The following is a 22,192-nucleotide window of genomic DNA, read 5'->3' on the forward strand; positions in this document are numbered from 1 at the left end:
ATAAGTCCACAAAAATACCAACACACAACGTCTCTGAAAAACACTTGCAGGATATGGAATTGCTGTCAATGAAGTATAAACCAATTAGGGATCAATCCAGAAATCCACAATGTCCACATTGGCCAAGATAAACCTCAAAAAGAAAAAGAAAAGAGGGAGGGGGGGGGGGGGGGGAGAGAAAAGAGAAGGGAAAGGAAAAAATAAGGAGGAAAAAAGAGGGTTATGTCAGCTGGTAATATGTGCTATGATTGGTGACAGCAATATAGTGGTAGAAATACACTTATCGGACTGAACATAAGTTTGTGACTAGGAGGAGTTGACTAAAAAGCAGTTTAATAAGACCCAAAGCTGGCCATAGCAATAAACTACAATGAAACCATGTCCAACATAAAATGTCAACTTGAATACAAATGGAAAAATGGAGTGATGACCGAAGTATGCACCACCGAACTCACGCTAATGCTGGTAAACGGCATGGAAGCGTCGCTGGATGAAGGAGAATCAAGGTCCAATGATCTCTTTCAGAATGGAACTCCAGAACAGGCAGGCTGGTTGCAACAGTCGGATTGTGTATGCTGGAAACCGTGGGTGAGATGCGTTCCACAGTGGAGCGCAAAGTCACTTCCTGTCTACGGATACCAGAATGGATCAAAAAGGTGCCCCAACGCGTTTCATCTCGGACGGAGACTTCTTCAAGGGTGATTAAGCAGAGGGTGATGCGTTGTTATATAGAGGAGTTCCTGGACGCCGTTAATTATTGCATCAAATGTTGATTAGATGATTAAGTGAATAAAGGCACTGATACACCACCAGTACATATTCATGTATTACAGAAAAAACATAACACACAGAGAGGGAATAAATAAACGAAAAAAACAACAACAGCAATATATAAAATTATGAAACAAGCGGCATAAATGTATAACGTTAATAAACATAGAGGAAATTGAATTGGGTCCAATGGTATGGTTTATCGAGAAAAGGTAATGTGTGTGTTTAAACCATAAAATTGCATATTAAAGGTGTAACATGCTCATTAAAAATAGAGTGCTATGTGTACCATACCTAAATACAAACAAATCTCATGAATGACCAAAAACAGAACATTAAAATGACATATATATGACTCATAGAAGAACACACATTAATTACATTGGTTAAGATAAACTCAAGAATTTGTTTAAAAAATTATTATGTAAACCAGAAAAAAGAGAGGGACTGAATTTTAGATTCAGTCCCTCTCTTTTTTCTGGTTTACATAATGTATGTTATTATATAAGGTTAGTTGTAGACCCTGTATATCCCAAATGCTGGTTCCTTCTACTGCTGACACAATGAAAGATTGAAGTAGAAGAGTGTCATTTCTTTTGTCTCATGATAAACTGCTAGCTGCACACTTCAGTCTAACAGGAGCTTTCACCTGTGACAGTCTGGGAACAGGATTGATGCTGTAGCAATGTTCTATTATAGTCACCTGGTGGATATAGGCTCACATATTCATGCTTTGTTTGCTGATCTACTACCACAATGTTTGAAATGCTACCAAGCGCCAGCTATTCACTTTTCTCCTTAATCCCAATGTCATGACAACTACCACATGACCTGTCTCAAACACACCACCGTCTCCAGGGTTTCCCTCCCCAGGCTCGGATCCACTGTCTCACTCACTTGAAGGCTTGCAGGCTGGAGAGATAGCTGACATTCAGGATGCACAGAGCCTATCAGCCAATATTACCATGCGGTAATAAATACTTGCAACAAAAATGGGACAAAACCTACTATGATGAGCATAAGAAAAAGGTATGTCAGCACGAATAAAAATAACAGAGTTGGCTGCTCTGAGAATTTGATCTAACTGTATCACAAAGAACATTTTACTAACACTGCCATTGCAATAGTTTTACTTAAATTCATGTATTGCCATGAATAAAGTTGTAACAAAAAATAAAATTAAAATGATAAAAAAAAATAACAAAAATATTAGCAGCACTTTAGATGTCATTCTAAAGAGCTGTCAAAAGAGCATACAACATTTGTTTCTCAATGATGCAGAAAGACTGTCAGAATTATTTCAAGGGCTACTTACAAAACATTAAAAAAAAAATTGTGTATGTGTTCGCCCTCATTGGACTGGCTGCCAGCTCAAGGTCATAATAAACAGTCTGACCTTCAGGGCAAGTCGTGAAGTCTTACTAAATACCTGGATTGATCTCACCCCAAACTTGTGAAATTAGATCTTTAATATAAAGGATCGTCCACATATCAGTAAAATACACATGTTGGGCTCTGCACATGGTGTACGGTGGCAGAAATGTCATATTCTTAAGACTATTCACATTTTTTTCACCTTGCATCTAGTTTTTATGCTTCATCATCATCATCATCATTTATTTATATAGCGCCACTAATTCCGCAGCGCTGTACAGAGAATTCATTCACATCAGTCCCTGCCCCATTAGAGCTTACAGTCTAAATTCCCTAATATAGACACACACTCACACACAGACAGACAGAGAGGGGAACAGACAGACAGAGACTAGGGTCAATTTTGATAGCAGCCAAATAATTTTAAGCAGCCAATTAACCTACCGGTATGTTTTTAGAGTGTGGGAGGAAACCGGAGCACCCGCAGGAAACCGGAGCAAACACAGGGAGAACATACAAACTCCACAGAGAAAATCATTAACCAAATTACCTGCATTGTAGATTACTCATATAAAAGTAAAAAATATATTAATTTCAATGCTACAATTGTCCCTCATAAACAATATTTTACAATAGAACCAATGAGGACTGGAGCCATGTTATGTTAAAAGTGTGTGGATTTACACAACTGCCAAAGTTCACAGAATATAGTACTTTACTGTTACCCCCCTAACACCATAACTGTACTGACATTTGAAACATTATTATATACAAGTGTTATTCGTATATAGTGTTTTCATTTGTTAAAAAAATTCATGCATACTTCAAAGGAATTTGATTAAGTTTGAACGTCAGAGCTTACATCATCATCTTATGAAATACATGCTGTGGGAGAAAAGCTACTGAGGATTGTCATTAACCCCGCTCTGCCAATTGCTCTTGGAAAATAAGTGTTCTCTTTTATAGTTATTCTGTGTGCTGTACTACTTGTACAGATTTGTCTGTGATCTTTCCGCCCCATCAATTAACATTTATTGATCTGATAGCAGGAAGTTACTAATCACAGTAAAAGTGCCCACAGTGCCTCTGTGTCCGGCAGAAAGCCTTGGTTTTACAGCAATGTGTCTGTTCTATCCAATGCATATCAAGGTGCACGCATACCAGGGATCAAACAGACCCCATAGGTACAGGGGGTCAGGTTCTGTGGGGCCCACAGCTTAGGGAACCCACTCTTTTGCCAAATACCTATGTGCATATGTAAGATTTTCACCGTTATGGAGTATGTCATTTGTAAGGGAAGCTGATATAAAATTGGACCCCCTGTCTTTGCTCTCAATAGAGCATGCATAGACCAGCACATGCGCCAGTCAGAAGAAGCCTCCACTCTGCTCTTTTTGGGAGCTGAGGGGTGATGCCCCCCTCAGCCCTGGACCCTGTAGCAGCCACACCCTTCCATCCATTATAGTTCTGTTTACTCAGAGCTGTCGGAGTTGTATCTTTTCCACCTGCTAGATCACAAGTTGAAATACACACTGATCATTGTGACAGTCACCAGAACTAGCTAGCCGCTTCTGATTGGCTGAATGCGAATTCACCTCTGGAGATGATAGGTGTTTTCTTCAGTGATTGTGCATATATTATAGGATTTTGTAGGCATATTTTTTAAATATATTTATTGCTACATTCGTAGGAGGAAGGGGTATTACATATGCTGCATTATATCGAGCCTAACAGCGAATGTGTTTTCTGCAATCAAAACAAATGTTAACAAACTTTTCTTGTGCCTATGACCTAGTTGTGTGTATGTGTATGTGGATGTATGTAAGCCTTAGATAAACCTGGTGTATGTCCTGCAGCTGCAGAGCAGTGTGTATCATGTGTACAACTCATCATCACAATGTGCAAAGCTGTATTTCACACTACCACTTTAGTATGACCTTTCTCAATAAATAAAGCGTAACTCTTTCTCCTAAAATAATCCTTGGTTTTGCCTCAATTATGTCTTATATTAATCATGACAGTGAGCGGACATCAGCACTGTTTTTATGGCGTGTAATTTTATCATATGTGGAGCCTTGTATTACATTGCTGCATCTATAAATACACTTCTCCTACAAAGTGCAACATGAAGGCGCCTGACATCCAGCTAACATCACTATCTTTGTTTTACTGAATAGCAATTACTGATAATTTCTCAATTATGCCATGGTATTGACATATAACTGATAGACTCAAAAGGTAATTCTTCAACCCCTGCATGATCACTATGCTGATTACTTGGTTTGTGTACTGAGATTATTGACGAAAACAAGTAATAATGTTTTGTCAGTATTCTAGATATATCTACAAGAGTATTCATAGGGGCATATTTAATTGTCCGGTTCCCGCGGCGTGTTAAAACTGGATTTCAGCTCGCAGCTCCCTGAGCCGCGAGCTGAAATCCAGCGAGAGAACTACCGTAATAATGGTAATAGTGCGCAGACCGCAATATTTTCGGCGTTTCCGCTGACAATTGAATATGCCACCTAAATGTGTCCCACTATCCTACATATGGCATTGTTTTAACACCTTTCTTTATCATAGTTTTTCACTTTCATATAACTTTAACTGACTGGTTTGTTTGAGCATTTACAAAATACATACATTTATCTTTTCTTTATTGTTCTGTATTTGTCTTTTTACATAAGCCTTTCTACAATTTTCCCTCTCGGATATAAGGTAATCTAAAATCTGGAGACTATTACTTAAGTGATCCCAATATCATTTATCACAGATGTCTAGGTCTGATTGTGTGAAAAACACCTCTATTATTAGTGCTGGAACTGATTGACGTATGCCCTGAGGAAAGTCTCTTTCTAAAACAATACAAGGCAACTGTTTTCTGCTGTACTCATCTAAGGAGGAAGTCTTGTCCTTCAGCCTTGATTTGTCACTTCAGAATGACACTCTGACAAGTCTAACTGGTCTTCAGTAGTTATGTTCCTAAAAAACAGCTCCATGGGAACAATAGACAAGGTACATCAAACACAGCAGTGTCCAGACCGGATATTACAATCACCAGTAAAAGTATTCTGTATTAATACACTAAAGGCCTGATTCATCTTCAAACGCAATGTGAACATAACTTGGGTTTAAACATATTGGACGTAACTTTCATGCATGTACACGGGTAGAAACTAGAAAGTCATATATAGGTCTATTAGTGTTGTTAGCAAATGATAGCGCACACAAGCAGATAGTGGTCAACTGCCAACCGGATTTACAAGCATGTCTGAAATGTGACCATGGATTAGTTTTGGGGATTAAGCTCATTTTGTGGCAATAAACATAGCGATATTGAGCTTAATATATTAATGTTGTCCATACTCCTCCACGGAGATCATGATATATAATAGATGAACACAGTTCAGACAGAACATATCACACGAAACCACTGTGTGTATGCAGCCTTAAGGGTATATTTACTAAACTGCGGGTTTGAAAAAGTGGAGATGTTGCCTATAGCAACCAATCAGATTCTAGTTATCATTTATTTAGTACATTCTACAAAATGACAGCTAGAATATGATTGGTTGCTATAGGCAACATCTCCACTTTTTCAAACCCGCAGTTTACTAAATAAACTCCCTAGTGTTTATAGTACAGTCATATAGGTATGTATAATGTACTGTATGCAGCCACTACAAATGTTTCTGCAGCTCTCATCTGGCAGCTTGAGTAACAATGCAGCTGCAGTCACTGTACGGGTTTAGCAGTAACTTTCAGCACCAATTTCACAATTTGGATTAAAGTCTACTCCATCTGTGTCTCTGGACATATTGTATGACGGACAGGCTGCAAACTCTCAGAGCCTCATGCAAGGGAAGGATACGTCTCAGTCTGCTCTCATGCTTAGAGAGGTTGAATGGGGGGAGGTAGTGGGTGACCCTAGTAAACTAAGGGTGTGTTAATGTTCTTACCTGCTATGCTGAGGGGACGCAGCTGTTGACAGGTCCACCAAGAAAAATGTAGGGCCCGGGGTACAGCAGCGTTTTGGGACCGCCTTCCATAGGTGAGCAGGAAGAGGGTTGTGTGCTGCCAAAGCCACATAGTGTTGGGGGTGTGGTCAACATGGGGCGTAGCTGCGCATCTTTAGACATGATATACACTATATGGACAAAAGTATTCGGACGCTTGACCATTACACCAACAGGGACTGTAATGACATTGTATTCAAATACATATATTTTAATATGGAGTTGGTCTCCCTTTTGCAGGGATAACAGCTCCGTTCCAGTTCATCCCTAAGGTGTTCGATGGGGAACTTGACTGGCCTCTGTGCAAGCCAGTCAAGTTCTTCCACACCAAACTCATCAAACCATGTCTTTGTAGTCCTTGCTTTGTGCACTGGGGCATAGTCATGTTAGAATAGAAAAGCGCCTTCCCCAAACTGTTGCCATAAAGTTGGAAGCATAGCATTGTTCAAAATTACTTGGTATGCTGAAGGATTAAGATTGCCCTTCACTGGAAGTAAGGGGCCTGGCCCAAGCGCTGAAAAACAGCTACATACCATTATCCCTCCTACACCAAACTTCACAGTTGACATAATGCAGTCAGGCAGGTAACATTTTCCTGGCACCTGTCAAACCCAGACTCACCCACCTGACTGTCAAACAGAGAATCGTGATTCAACACTCAACAGAACACGTTTCCACTGCTCCACAGTCCAGTGTTGGTGTGCTTCTGATGCTTGGCATTGGTCTTGGTGATGTGAGGCTTGTATGCAGCTGCTCAACCATGGAAACCCATTCCATTAAGCACTCGCCGCACAGTTTTTGTTCTTACATTAATGCCAGTAGAAGTTCGGAACACTTCAGCTATGGAATCAGCAGAGCGTTGCAGACTTTTACACACCATGCGCCTTAGCAGTCGTTGAACCCGCTCTGCGATTTTACGTGGTTTTTCGCTTTGTGGCTGAGTTGCTGCTGTTCCTAAATGCTTCCACTGCTTGATTCTATACACCTCTGGCAACCGGTCTGATTGAAACACCTCAATTCAATAATTAACAGGTGTGGTCAAATGTCTACTCTGCCGGGAGTCCCGGGAGAGTAGGCAAGTATGTCACCCCCAATCACATCACTTCACATCATACCACCCCGCAGCCACATCATATCACACCACCCCACAGCCAAACATACATTATAATAAAACATTACTCCTCCCCCCGGTCACATCACGCCAGTCCCCGGACACATCATGCCTTCCCCCGGACATGTCACGCCACTCCCACACATCATCCCAACCCCCAGATTCTTTATAATACCCCCCCAGCCTACTGTTCTTTCCTATGCTGTACTGGTGCTGCTGACATTAAAGTGGAATCGTCCTGAAGCGTGAGCAGGAAATCTTACCTAATCTGGTGAGATTTAGAGCTTCTCGGTTTGCTCTGCAGGTTGCCGAACAGTGTGTGATGACACTGTGCGGGTACTGGAAGCAGCTGTCAGTCCTTTCCCTCCTATTTAGCCCAATGCTCCCCCTCTATGCTGGTGCATGTGCGCCACCCCACTGAAGCAAACAAAAGGTAATAAAAAATAAATTGCAGAGAAAAGAAAATGTAAACATTATTTGGCTCCAGTGATGACCCGGCCATGTAACCCCATGTAATTTATTGGGGGGTGGGGGTTAATCATTTAATGGTGGGTGAGAACTATTAATTTATTGGTGGGATGATGGTTGAGTCTATTAATTTGATGGTGGGGGATACTTAATGTAAGCAGGTCATGGTGTTACCTAATTAAGGCTGTGTGGGAGGAAATGTGTATTTATAAAACATGAATACTATTGTTTAAATTTAGGGACAGGTTAGGGGGAATATGCCTATTTATTAAATATGAATGCTATTAATATAATATTGTGGTAGGTTGGGGTGAAATAGGTCTATTTTTAAATGTGAATGCTATTAATTTAATCAGCTGCCCATGCGCAGCCCAACATTTCGGAAGCCAGGGGCAAACGCAGGATTTGTAGAGGGAGGTTTCCACACCACACCACCAGCATGGATGGGGGTGTGGCTATAATTTTAGACAGTGCTTGGCTGCTCTCCAACTCTTCCTATTCCCATAATATAGATGGGCAATGCTGCATGCACTACTGTTAAGTGCACGCAGCTCTCCCTTTTCAAGCAGAGCTGTGTGAAGCAGTTGCAGGATCCAGCCACCTCAATTATACAGTGCTCCAGGCTTGGAGGGGGGTTTCCAGGCACTAGGAAACACCCCCTTGGTTTGCCTATCAAAGCTTCCGCAATTCGGGAGCTTGGTCTTCTCTGCCGGGAGTCCCAGGAGAGTAGGCAAGTATGGTGTTTAGTGACACAGAAAAGAATGTTTCACGTCCAAATTCTGGTGAATAGCCTTTTTCAAATAAAAAAAAAAGAAGCTATCATGGGGGGGGGATTTTTGTTTTTATGTATGAGTGTGGGAGGGGAAGCGGAGGGGTTGCAAATCAAATTTTTGCACCTGGGCCCACAACTTGCTACTTCCGCCTCTGTTATAACTTATGCTCACTGTCATGTCAATTGCTGGATAGATGACATATACCCGGCCATTCTTGCTTAATCAATGCTTGGAATTTGTCAGAATTTGTGGGTTTTTGTTTGTCCACCCGCCTCCTGAGGATTGACCACAAGTTGTCAATGGGATTAAAGTCTGGGGAGTTTCCTGGCCATGGACCCAAAATTTCAATGTTTTGATCCCCAAGCCATTTCGTTATCCCTTTTGTTTTATGGCAAGGTGCTCCATCATGCTGGAAAAGGCATTGTTCGTCACCACACTGTTCTTGGATGGTTGGGAGAAATTGCTCTTGGAGGATATTTTGGTACCATTCTTTATTCATGGCTGTGTTCTTAAGCAAAATTGTGAGTGAGCCCACTCCCTTGGCCGAGAAGCAACCCCACACATGAATGGTCTCAGGATGTTTTACTGTTGGCATGACACAGGACTAATGGTAGCTCTCACCTTTCCTTTTCCAGAGACAAGCATTTTTCCAAATGCCCCAAACAATCTGAAAGGGGATTCATCAAAGAAAATGACTTTACCCCAGTCTTCAGCAGTCCAATCCCTGTACCTTTTGCAGAATATCAGTTTGTCCCTGATGTTTTCCCTGGAGAGAAGTGACTTCTTTGCTGGCCTTCTTGACACCAGGCTATCCTCCAAAAGTCTTCGCCTCACTGTGTGTTTTCGCTGCACTGGGGGTGCCCCGATCCCACAGCTAAATCAACTTTAGGAGATGATTCTGGCGCTTGTTGGACATTCTTGGCTGCCCTGAAGCCTTTTGCACAACTATTAAACCTCTCTACTTGAAGTTCTTGATGATCCGATTAATGGCTGGTTTAGGTGCAATCTTATTAACAGCAATATTCTTGCCAGTGAAGCCCTTTTTGTGCAAAAGCAAGGATGACTGCACATGTCTCCTTGCAGATAACAATGATAAACAGAGGAAGAACAATGATTTCAAGCACCACCCTCCTTTTAAAGCTTCCAGTCTGTTATTCTGCCTCAATCAGCATGACAGAGTGATCTCCAGCCTTGTCCTCATCAACACTCTCACCTTTGTTAACGAGAGAATCACTGACCTGATGTCAGCGGGTCATTTTGTGGCAGGGCTGAAATGCAGTTAAAATGTTGTTTTTGGGATTAAGTTCATTGTCATGGCAAGAGGGAATTTAAAATTAATTGAAATTCATCTGATCACTTTTCATGACATTCTAAAGTATATGCAAATTGCCATCATAAAAACTGAGGCAGCAGACTTTGTGAAAAATAATATTTGTGTCATTCTCAAAACTTTTGGCCATGAAAAGAAAGGGCGCTATTACTTCCAAGTAGATGGGGGGGGGGGGTGTTCTTGGATCCCCAAGGACATAAATTGTCTTGTTACATATCTGTGGAGCATGGCGCTGGCGGGGGAGAAAAAGAGGGCGCTGGCGAATTTCCTATTAGCACACTGAGTGCACTTTCTTTTGGCAGGGGCGCACGCAGAAGAAAAAATAAGAGATTTCGGCGGCACTGTATTGTACAGCAGCCGCGGCGCTGTCAAAGAAGCGTCCGCGGCGGTGCTGTATTGTACTACGGACGCTTCTTTGATAGCGCCGCTGCTGCTGTACAGTACAGTGCCACTATGTAGGGGCACTGTTTAGCCCCCGATCTTCGCTGAGGGGAGGGGTTTCTGGGAACCAGAACCCCCCCCCCCCCTGCATACGCCCCTGTTTGGTACCTTTTGGACAAACGGGTTGAGAGACGGGAAAAATGTTTTCTACTATAGGCTTTAAACAGCCAGTACTTAGCAAAAGTAAACCTGTCACAGTAGTAATCAATCCTCTTTAACATTTACAATTCAAATATGAATATGTCTTAACTTATATGCATGGAAGAATGGATGTTCATAAAGAATAAAAATGACAACATGAATAAAAAGTAATGTAATTAAGCAGATCAATATATTACGGTAGAATATAGGCTGCCTTCCAGAATAAACAGCACAAGGGAAGTGATTACTGTTGCTTAGCAGCACTGCAACAATAGACACATTTACTAGTACTTGTAAATACAACACAGTTGCCAGTTAAGCTACACTACTTTGCATAACATACAATTTTCACTGAACAAAGGAGCAGTCAGGATTACTATTTGGATACACAAAGCATAAAATTACAGTGTCACAGTGTAATAGAATAAGGACAACCATAACAGAGAGATTTTATATCAAACTACTTAACAAGTGTAGATTATAATTGTACTGAAAAACAATGGTAAGAAATAAAATCTACCAATCTTACCATATTTCAATAAATGTTAGAGTAGGTGGTCAATTTAGAGCTTGTGAAAAATAACAGTGTTTGTTGTATTTATAGATTGTTAAAACGTGACACTGAGGACACACTAGTAGCAATGCCTCCTGTGCAAATTCACACTAATAAGGTGTCACTACCAGAATATAGATAGGTAATGAAATATTGCTATTACTGTATATTGGTTCTAAATTGGAAATTTGTTAAACAACATAGTGCCACACAATTAATTATGGTGATATATTTATGTTAGTCCTTGGTTTACATTTCTCAGTGAATATAGCGCATGGTGATGTTGGTGATAATGATATGCCGTTGTATGTTCCAGGTACAATCAGCTAAGCCGATGGTGGATACTAACAGTCCTCAAACATATGTCCATCTCAATCTCAAACTCAAGAAATTGAAGGTAATTTCTATTTGAATCTTGATTATTTTTTTTCACTGGTATTGCTATGAGCGATTCCAGATGAGGGCTTCCAGCAAGCAGCCTAGACATAAACTACATTGCTGGACCTAGAGCAGGACAAAGTTGTCTCTTTCCTACAAAGAAAAGACTGGCCTGGTTAGTACGTTGCCCCCTCCCACCTGGGTCATCCTTCTCCTCCACAGGTGCCAATGTTTCTGAAGTCCCACATTTTCAGTCCATGAAAAGAGAAAAGTCCAAATGTGACATTTTAATATATATTGTGTACCATCAAATGTAATTGAAGATCACTATTTCAATAAAACTGTATAAATGAATTTATTCTGTATTTATTGTTTTGCTCTGAGATTTCACTCAATACGCAATGATCTGCTACTATTCTTCCAATGTATTTACTATTGCAGTACATTAATGGATTGATTAAAAATGCTTTTGATAAATTACATTTGGCAAATCCCCAAACGCGTTAGTAGACAGCCATAGAAACCGTTACCTAAACTCCATTAAAAGGGTATAAGATATCCCCAACAATAATATTCCTTGTGGTAGGCATGTCTTCAGAAGGATTTCATAATAATGTTGTCATATTATGTCTGTAGCTTGAAGAGGAGCGACTATCAGTTATTGAGAGGGACAACCATATGTTGCTAGAAAAAATGTCAACCATCATGAGAACTAAAGGAAGGATTGACAACAAAAATAATTATGAAGGCAAAAGGTAACAGCTCCAGCTTTATGGTAAATCTATGAATTTTACATAAGAATGTTTGGCACCTACAATGTGAATTATCTGTGTTCTCCGAAGTTCTTTGTACTTAAGAGAACATTAAACTAAAACAAAATTACAGAATGCCAGGGCCTGATTATGCAATAGGCTGACTAGGATGCAGCCAAGAGCGCAAGGATTTGGGGGGGTGCACAAGGAGGGTATTAACTGAAATAAATTTTAAAATATACAATAACAGTTGTTCTCCAAAGTAAAAAGAAACATGAAAGAAAAATGTAAGGTTTTAATCTTGACATTGTCCCATGGTGAAGGCTGAAGACAAGGAGTCATCCTTGGTTGGGGGCTGGAGGATAAGTGAGTAGGAGAGACAAGGATGGCATCAGGCGTTGGCATGACAACTTCTTCCTTTTTCATATCTTCATCCTAGGTATCGCTCATTCATGCGTTCAATCTGCTATACGTTTCTGATTTTAATGACAACTAAATGAGCTATGGTCCTTTCAAAAAGTTAAGTGGAGCCGTTTCGAAAACACTGGAGCATAAACATTAATGGGGAAGGGGTGAAGGAAGCTGGACGAGTTTGATTTTGTGTATTAGGCTGTAATGGAAATCATGGGGGTGGCCTGAACCCTTAATTAGGCCATGACTATCGCATTTATCCAATTTGGCCATCCACATATCTGGCCAAACCGCATACAAGATCTGTTTGTTTGGTGGTTACTGTCAATAAGTATGTGTATATGTACAATAATTGGGATTCATCACTATACATACAGTAACATTGTGTGTATTTACACCATTATGTGGTTATTTATCTGCATTCTATTGGCTGCATATGATAGATCACATTTATACATGATAATAGATATATATTAGACCGGTTGCTTTTTTTTAGAATGTTAAAAATCAAACCATACTATTTATATCCCACAAACTCAATATGTATCTTTTATAAACTCAAGATTAAATATTGTTTTCTCGTTAGAGTAGTGAATAAAGAGAGTCTGAATTCTATTAAGGTTGGAGAGCACTTAACTTGTACTTGTAGCTGCTTTATTTAACACAACGACACAGCTATTATATAATGTTTCGGTCAACTTTAGGCACACAGCATGAGCTGATTGTTAGGATTTTATATTTGAAGTGAGTGAATCCAATTCACAGTTTAAAAGCAAAGAATTAACATAGACAAGTTAATACTTTTACTGTTAGCCCCAAACAGTTTGGTACATAAAAGTTACATTCTACATAGCTTTAGTCATTTTACTCTCTAGCAATAATCTTTTCCTCAGCTTAAACAAGGAGAAAAGAGAGCAAGAATTACTGAAAGTTTCCAGAGAGAACCAAAACATTGAGGACAGACTCACAAAGTGTGAGCCTCAGTATCGGGTAGAAAAGTGGCATGAAGACTGGGTGAAAGCAGAGAAATACATGGATAGCATCGCTAAATACCCAAGAGGATGGTATGCTGCCCGTCAACAGAAGGTAGTCTGGGGGTTTGCCGATATTAGAATATTGAATATTTGTTAAGAAACAACTTTTAATATGACACATTATATTACATAGAAGTGATGTTCTTATTTATTATGTTGCTAGTTATGGAGAATTGGATATAAACTTCTTCATGTAAATTACTTGGAGCAATGTAGGCTACATCATTGCACTGTCCAAATTTTGAGTAAACTTGTGGTGGGGGGTGTGGGGGGGGGGTGTAAAGCTTTTAATAAATTTAATACAAAACAATACAACGTAAAACATAATAAAATGTATAGCTATGTTTATATTTCTGACCAACATATCTATCTGTAAATTAGGAACTGATTCATAGTTTAAGCTTCAAATCCTGCTGCAAAAGATTTTGGTAAATAACATACTGAATCAACATATTTAACATGCCAAGCTAATTTGCATGTTGAAGTTAAGCAGGAGGGGCCTGATTCATTAAGGAAAGTAAAGCAAAAATTTTTAGTAACTTTGCACACAGGCAAAACCATGTTGCACTGAGGGGGAGCTCAATTTAAAATGTGATGGCAAATCTATAGTTGGGGTAGGGCATGTCCTAGATCAACTTCAAATTTCAGGGTAAAATTAAAGCTATCAAGTATTTGTGTGCTGCATGTCAAAAAAACAGCCAGTATTATGTGCAAAATAATAAACTAATTTGCACTCCTTGCATTGTAACATAGTTTTGTCCAGGAGAAAACTTATTTTTTTTTACTTACTTTTCTTAATGAAACAGGCCCAAGGAGTCTAATTGATAAAATCTTATCTGTATTTATTGATCCTGAAAGCAATAATTCTGAGCAAAGTAAATTAAAAAGAAAGTGAATGATTTGCTGAGCACATATTAGTTATTCAGGGGCAGGCTGGCATCTGCCCCCCCTGTCCAGTCGCATAGTGGACTACCTTAGGCTGGTTAATTGGGTCACCTGCTGAGTCAAATCTTGCCCCCGGGTAAAAATTTTCAGCCCTCCTCCGCTGTTATTATTATTTACAGAGAATGTTTAATCTATCACACCAGTCCCTGCCCCAGTGGAGCTCACAGTCTAAAGTCTAACAATCTAAAGGGTTAATATCACAGGTAGTAAATTAACATACCAGTATGACCTTTGGGCTGTGAGAAGAAACCAAACATCACACAATTATGGGAAAAACATAGTGCCCCCTGTTGGAATAGTAAATATATCACCTGTGCAGTGAGACAGCAATACTGACCTTAATGCCACTGTGCAGTTGTATAAAGTTCTGATGATAGATGCCGCTTACAAGTTTGGTCTTTCTCCTGTAGATGTTAAAAGGAAAAAAGAAAACTGCTGAAAGAGACTCTGTGGTAGACAACAATGCTAAAGAGGAGAAAGATGATAATGATGGGGGAAGAGAATCATTGGAAAAGAAGGGTAGTAAAAAGCAAGAGGAAATGAACAAAGAAAAAGATGTAAATAACAGTGAAAATGAAGTTAAAGAAGCAGAAAACAAGAGAGAAGAAAAGGCTAAAGATACAAATCAGCAGAAAACAGATAGCAAAATAGAGGAAACCCAGGAGAAGAATAAGAAGGGACAGGAATCAGGGAGGGATGCAGAGAAGACAAAGGGCAGCAAAGCACTGGTGGATGAAAATGAAGATGATTATTATGATACTGGCAAAGATGACAAATCTGACAAGTCAGAAGTGTCAGAGAGTGACCAGGAGACCGATAGGGAGAAGGATGAACATCACTCAGACCATAGCTCAGATACAGAATAGATTATTACTCATCAGCAGTGTTCTACTGATGGCCGGCACTGACTATGAAATGGCCTTGCCTGTATTTGTAGTATTACATCGTTAAGGTATGGCAAAGTACTATGTGGATACTGTAGAAGAAAAAATTAGGCTGTAACTATTAATAATTGGAGGACATTGTACTGGATCAGCAGGATAATGTCATGAAAACAGCCAACGTATCATCACTATGCATACAGTAACACTCATTTTAGACTGAAGTAAATACATGACAAGGCACTCTAACAGCACAGTGCTTGAAAAAAACACATTACAATTTGTTACATCTATACTATTGTAATTATAGGTTTTATAACCAAATGCTATGTCTTTAAAATGTTGCCAAATATGCTTTTCACTTAGATATTTAAAGAGCACCTGGGATTGCAAGATACAGCAATATGCATGAGAATACAGCTTATCAACTCACTATAGGAGCTAATCCATCTTGATCGTTTTACCAAACTAATATAATACCACAGCCACACTACAAAATTAATACTAATGTCCCCTCAAATTCAAATGAATAAAAAACATATATGACAATTAGTGTTACAGTCACTCACCCAGTGTGTGACATCACTCAGCGGCCACTGCAGAGGAGCACAGCTAACTTACCTTTACTGCATTTTCCTTTTTCCTAACATCACATACAACACTAGAGCCAAAACAGAAGAACAAAATACTAGAGCCAAAGAATAATTAAGACTAACTGTAGCCATTATTTTTTTTTTTTAAAGCCAAAAGGTCGTTAAAACATGAGCAGAATGAGTCTGACTACAGACAAAGTGATTTTTAATGCAGGCACCAACTGGGAGGTTCTTAGAAGAATTTGTTTCCTTCTATCCGACAGAAAATTTGTGATTTGAGTGGGGAGGGAGCAGGCAATGGGACCCCCCCTCCACCAAAGCGTGCCTCAGCACTACGAACCAGTGTGTTATAGATGTTGGTCATGAAATGTCTCATTGACGCCACATCGTTTTCAGGAATGTTAGTTAAGCTCTCACCAGGGCCAGATTAAGGGAATGGAGGCCTGTGGGCTAAGGGGGCCTCCATTCCCCGTGAAGGCCCCCCCACCCCGGTAAGCCGAGCCGCCCCCAAGGCACTTACCTCCTCCTGACATTGCAGTCCCTCCCCCGGCACGCTGTATGCTCTTTGCTCTTTACTGAGGAGATCTCGTGAGAGTGAGACTCACGAGATCTCCTCAGTAAGGAGACTACAGCGCGCCGGGGAAGGACCACAGTGAAAGTGTTCAGCAGCATTGATCGCGCGGGGGCGCTCCCGCCCCCTGACCGATCAATACTGCTGCTGAGCACTTAAAAGGGCCCCCTGGATGCCCGAGGCCCCTGGGCTGTAGCCCAGTTAGCCCTAGGGTTAATCCGGCCCTGGCTCTCACAATATGAAGGTAACAGGATTTTTATCATCCATAATAAGTAAATATTTGTCAATCTTTAAAGCTAAAGTTGAATCTATTATTTGTTGGCCATAAGTTGCCCATACAAAGATGCAATGCCATAATACCTAACCCAGGTGATCAAAGTGACCATTTAGTGTGGTTGTCTCAGTGTCAGACAGTGGTAATCCGCAGCCAGAATTTTCTGCCATTCTTGTCCGTCAACATATTATAGATTTCAGTCACAGCCAGATGTTGATCAAAACTGTTAATTCGAGTTTGGTTTATGTATACAATGATTTGTGGTGTATTTTGGTCTAAAACTACCAAATTGGATGTTAAAATTTCTGCATGTATTGGTATGTTTAGTTTATATTGTGAATATTATAGTGTATTAATCCCAAAAATTCCAATTTATAGTATGACCCTTTTATTTCATTCATATAATATTCTCCATTCCTGAACTGCCCTGCAGAGAAGTGCAGCCAACATTCCAGCTACTTTTAGATTCAGTTGAGCTATATATAGAACCATTGAATAATAATTCCAAAGGTCAATTTCACCTCTGTTTACTCTATTCTGTATGTGGATTAAAAATAAATTTTAACCCATTGATGAACGGACCACTTTCACATTTTTAGAATATGTTCAGGAAATGTATTTATTTTTTCTTAGTCTACCAAAGTGTATCTCATTTTGTGGACAAATAAGGCTTTCGGGCCCGATTCATTAGTGATCTTATCTGCCGTTTTTCACTTATCTTAAGCAAATCCACTATGTGCATGCTCAGAAAAGGGAGATAAGAAGCAAAATCCACTGCATAAAAATCCATCTTAACTTCACTCTTATCTCCCCGTTTCTTCTTCAAATAAGCATCTTAACTTTTGCACAAAATAAGAATCACTAATGAATCAGGCCCTTCATTTGGTAACATACTAGTAAATATGTTTTCCATTTTTTTTTTATTATCTAAAAAAAGAAAAAAATATTTTCCTTGATCTCACACACACAGAACAATTTTATCATAATTACTGAATAACTATATGCCAAAATTTTATGTAGTTACAGTCACACCAATTTACTAAGGGGCAGATATGTATGCTGATTATTACTCTGGTAGCACTGGGCACTTACACAATTAAGGGTAAACAGGATGGTCCCCCTCCAATTGCATGTGATTTAGGGGTTTTCCAATTTGGAGGGTGAATGCTCAAATTGTTGGACGTGTGGCAGTTTACACATTCCTAACCCACATGCGGTTTAGGCCACACCACAGTTGATTTATGTCAAACCGACCGGATGTTTCTCGTCCGGTTTTGTACTGCATTGTATAATAGCCCAGTGCTACTCAGCAACGGTCTCTTCCTGGTACCTCTAGCCTGTGGGTATCTGGGTAGTAATGAAAATGTAGTGCCACAAGTGCATGCACTACAAGTGCCAGAAAGTTCTGACATCCCAGGACTCTTCTTGCGTGCTGGCATTTGTAGAACTGCAAGCATCAGCATGCACATGGGCGCCAGTGTATACAGACAGTGCACTACAAGTGTTTGGCCAGTAATAAATGCAATCTTGTTCCCCAGTTGATCTATATAATAAATAATTAGTACCTCTATTAATAGAACTAATAAATTAATTGTGCCCCAATTGGTAGAAATAATAAATGATTTGTGCCCCTATGATAGAAATAATTAATATTGATGCGTTAATAATTTCATCTTCGTGGTTTCTTTTTTTTAGCGCCAATTCCGCAGCACAGTACAGAGACTATTTGTCTCTAAATTCCCTAACTCACACACAGAATGACAGACAAATACGCACAGAATAGGGTTCATTTTTGTCAGCAGCCAATTAGCCTACTAGTATGTTTTTGGAGTGTGAGAAACCAGATCACCTGAAGATGAAGCAAGCTCCTGACCCCAGGACTGTGTGGCAGAAATGCTAACCACTGAGCCACGGTACTACCCCAATGTAGTTTCCCTAATAAACACTTATCTGAAATCTTCTTTTCTTGATCAATATGAAAAAAAAAAAATTTATAGACAAGATGGACCGCTCACAAAGAGTTCCTGACAATGAGTTTATCTCTAGTAAGCCTGTCTTAATAGCCGGGCAGCCAATCACGATCAGTTTTTCACAGATGAAATGCACCCCAACACAAATTCAGCCACATCTGTCATGAATTGGAATACCAAATGAATATGCATCACTTGCTCATGGGAATGTTGTAAGGTCCAGAAAGAAAGGTGTGGCTTTTTAGCAACTTTATACATATAGTCCCAAAAGAACAAGGCTACATAAAAATAATTCACCTTGTAACTTAATACCCCAAATAGATCATCAAGAATATTTGAAATTATTTGTAGCGCTGTGGTTATATTCAGTAATGCTGAAATGTTTTTTTATGGAAGCAAAACTTTGTCACATTAGATGATGTTTCATTTTTTTTCATATATGACATTCAAAACAAGTCTGTGCAGACGGTACCAGAAAAATAGCTTTTACCTTTATAAATACAGACCACCTCTATTAGATATGAACATTAGCACATAACTGTATAGGTGCAAAGCACCACTAATAAAAAGTATATGAAAAATAATAGGATGTCTCAGCTGTGATTATAATAGCCTTATCACAACTAAATGAATGATGTTAGTGTTCAATAACAGATGGTGTCTTGTATGGACAACTTGAAACAACCGGCTATCAAGGACACATTAATTGGAAGAACAGACCCTCTAAAAAGATGACTACATCAACCAGATATAATGGATAACGATAAATATCACAAATTATGTTAGTATAGAGGATAAAGACCCAGTCAATGAAATATTGATGTTACTGGTAATAATAATGGACCAGAATCCAAAGACAAAAGGCAGTCTTATAGCACGACCAGGAACACCGCGTTCCAAAGATTTACTCCTCGGTCCATCTAACATACGGTGAGTCAACAGGTTAAATGCATATTCAAGTTCATCAGGAGAACCAGGCTTAGCAGGAGATGTTGGATATCAAGCACAACAGGTTAACAGCAGGTATCGGTTCATCAGGATAACCAGGTATAGCTTGAAAGCTGGAGCTGCTGATTATCAGGCACAACAGGTTAACTGCAGGTACAGGATCAGACAGGAGGAAGGTCCAGCAAGCCGGGAGATCCACAAACAACACCAGGGAGTAGACAGGACTAAGGTCAAAAGAACCCGGGTCTGGGTCACAATCAAAAGTGCAAAGCGTTGGAACAAAAAGGAGTCAGATAATCAGGGACAGATCACAGGTGTTACTTAGAAAGACCAGCAGCAGTAATAAATGAGCTGGCACCAGTCTGTTGAAAAAGGCAGTCTTAAAAAGGCCAGACACAGTTGATCACAATCCAGATCAGATGATGAGGGCTTAACTCCTTGCAGGCAAGGAGAAACTGTCCAGGTATAATAGCAGCACCTCTGGTAGCACAGAGGAACTGCACGCCTAATTTAGAATAAAGACAGAGTCCTAATATACCTGGTTTATTATCAGAAATAACAGTTCAGAAATGCAAGAAATAAATCTGATTGAAATAACAAACATTACTACTTAACGTCTCAATAAAAAGTCTATATGGTTATGCTTTTCCAGTTTTGTTCCAGGGCAAAACGCCATTCAGAGTGCATGGTTGAATCTGGGTAAAGTGGCTGCAAAAGATATAGTCCTGTCACAGAAATACAATCTGCCCAAGGAGAAGTCTAAATAATGTTGGTTGCTATATATTTTAACCTCATGAAATACATCCAATCACTTAAATATAGTCAGTTGGCTCACATAAAAAAATCCCCACTATGTGTAATATATCATATTATATTTAATTAGTGTTTAGTGCAGCTGGTTAAAATATGTGATTATGAGTGAACTAAATGGTAACAAAAAATAAAACTTCTCCTAAACTTTCTTCTCTTTATCTATCTTTTCTTAGTGATATGTGCACTGACCTTTATGCAGAAACTGCTCTACTCACATCTTTTTTAATCTGTGTACATATATTCTTTAAAAGACCTAAAGCCACCCTTGGGTTGACTGGTCCCATTAAGCATTGCCACTGGCACACGTCAACAGGAAGGCCAGTGACATGTGATCCCTACAGCTACTGGTACCAGGACTTGATGCCATGATAACTGGGTACTCTTGGCTGGAAGGGCCAATAAGCTCTGCAGAACAACAAAAAAGACATTGACGGCTTAACTTTCGCAGGAGACCACCAATATATCCAATCATGCGCTCTCTTCTATGTACAAGGACTGTGCCCATTGTGTGTGCCATTAATCTCCAGACTTTGGAGAGCCATCATCTGTAGGATGTCCTGGTTTGCCTGACCCTCCTTTTCCTGATTGTCCTGTGGATCATCTGGTGCCTACTGTCACCTGGCTAAACCTGTTAACCTGCATCAGCACTTCCCCATTTGTGCCGACATCCAGTGCCTCGTACTTCCTGACTAAGCTGGTATTCAGTCTCCTTGTGCCTGTACCTCATCTTTGTACTTGGACACCAGTCACTGCTAAACCTGGTAATCTGCATTTCATCATATGTGCCTGATATCCAGTGTCTCCTTGTACCTGCACTCCATCTACAACACCTGGACACCAGCATTACCAAGTCTTTAGTTCCTGTTTGAACCAGTGTACCTTTGTATCGTGACCTGATTCTGCCAAATACATACTGGTTGCTCACAACCTGCTACCGTGAGCTGCCCTCTCCATCAGACTAGTGCCAGACTATTCTGCATTAACCCCTGCCTGTCTGACTCTGAGTTCTGAAATACATCTTACCAGCATTACCTGTTGTGCCTATGGACTTGTGATACCTATATTAACATTGGTTACATTTTGATATTACCTGTGTGACCTATGGCCTTATCTGTATGGAGTTTGTATGTTCTCCCCGTGTTTGCGTGGGTTTCCTCCGGGTGCTCCAGTTTCCTTCCACACTCCAGAAACATTCTAATAGGTTAATTGGCTGCTATCAAATTGACCACAGTCTCTCTCTCTCGGTTTGTGTGTGTATGTTAGGGAATTTAGACTGTAAGCTCCAATGGAACAGGGACTGATGTGAATGAGTTCTCTGTAGAGTGCGGCGGAATTAGTGGCGCTGTTCAAAATAAAGACAATCCATTTGCAGTAACTACCAATACATTCCGGTACATCCATACTGGGAGCCTTAACAAACAGTACTGTCTGGGGATTTTGGTTCTTACGGAACTGTCCAGGAGCAGCATTAAGAATAGAAACACTTGAAGAAAATTCATTATGAACTTCACATCTTCCCTGGTCTTTCCGCCAAAACATGGGGTGATTCATGGGCTGTATTTCTGCCTTGCTGGCAGTAGGAGCAAACTAGAATACCAGGTGTCAGGATTCCCAAAATGAAGATCACAGAGAGTAGTGTGAATT

At 39.9% G+C, this 22,192-nt stretch overlaps 1 protein-coding gene across 1 annotated transcript; it reads left to right on the forward strand.

Moving 5' to 3' along the window:
- Positions 1-1,580: 1,580 nt before the first annotated feature.
- CFAP97D2 (CFAP97 domain containing 2) lies at positions 1,581-16,536 on the forward strand. Its single transcript, XM_075198055.1, has 5 exons — positions 1,581-1,800; positions 11,295-11,375; positions 11,993-12,111; positions 13,413-13,605; positions 14,909-16,536. The coding sequence occupies exons 1-5, from the start codon at positions 1,708-1,710 to the stop codon at positions 15,362-15,364; spliced, it is 942 nt and encodes a 313-aa protein (XP_075054156.1). The 5' UTR covers positions 1,581-1,707; the 3' UTR covers positions 15,365-16,536.
- The last annotated feature ends 5,656 nt before the right edge of the window (positions 16,537-22,192 follow it).

Source organism: Mixophyes fleayi, chromosome 2, assembly GCF_038048845.1.
Source record: "Mixophyes fleayi isolate aMixFle1 chromosome 2, aMixFle1.hap1, whole genome shotgun sequence".
In the NCBI taxonomy this organism is placed as follows: domain Eukaryota; kingdom Metazoa; phylum Chordata; class Amphibia; order Anura; family Limnodynastidae; genus Mixophyes; species Mixophyes fleayi.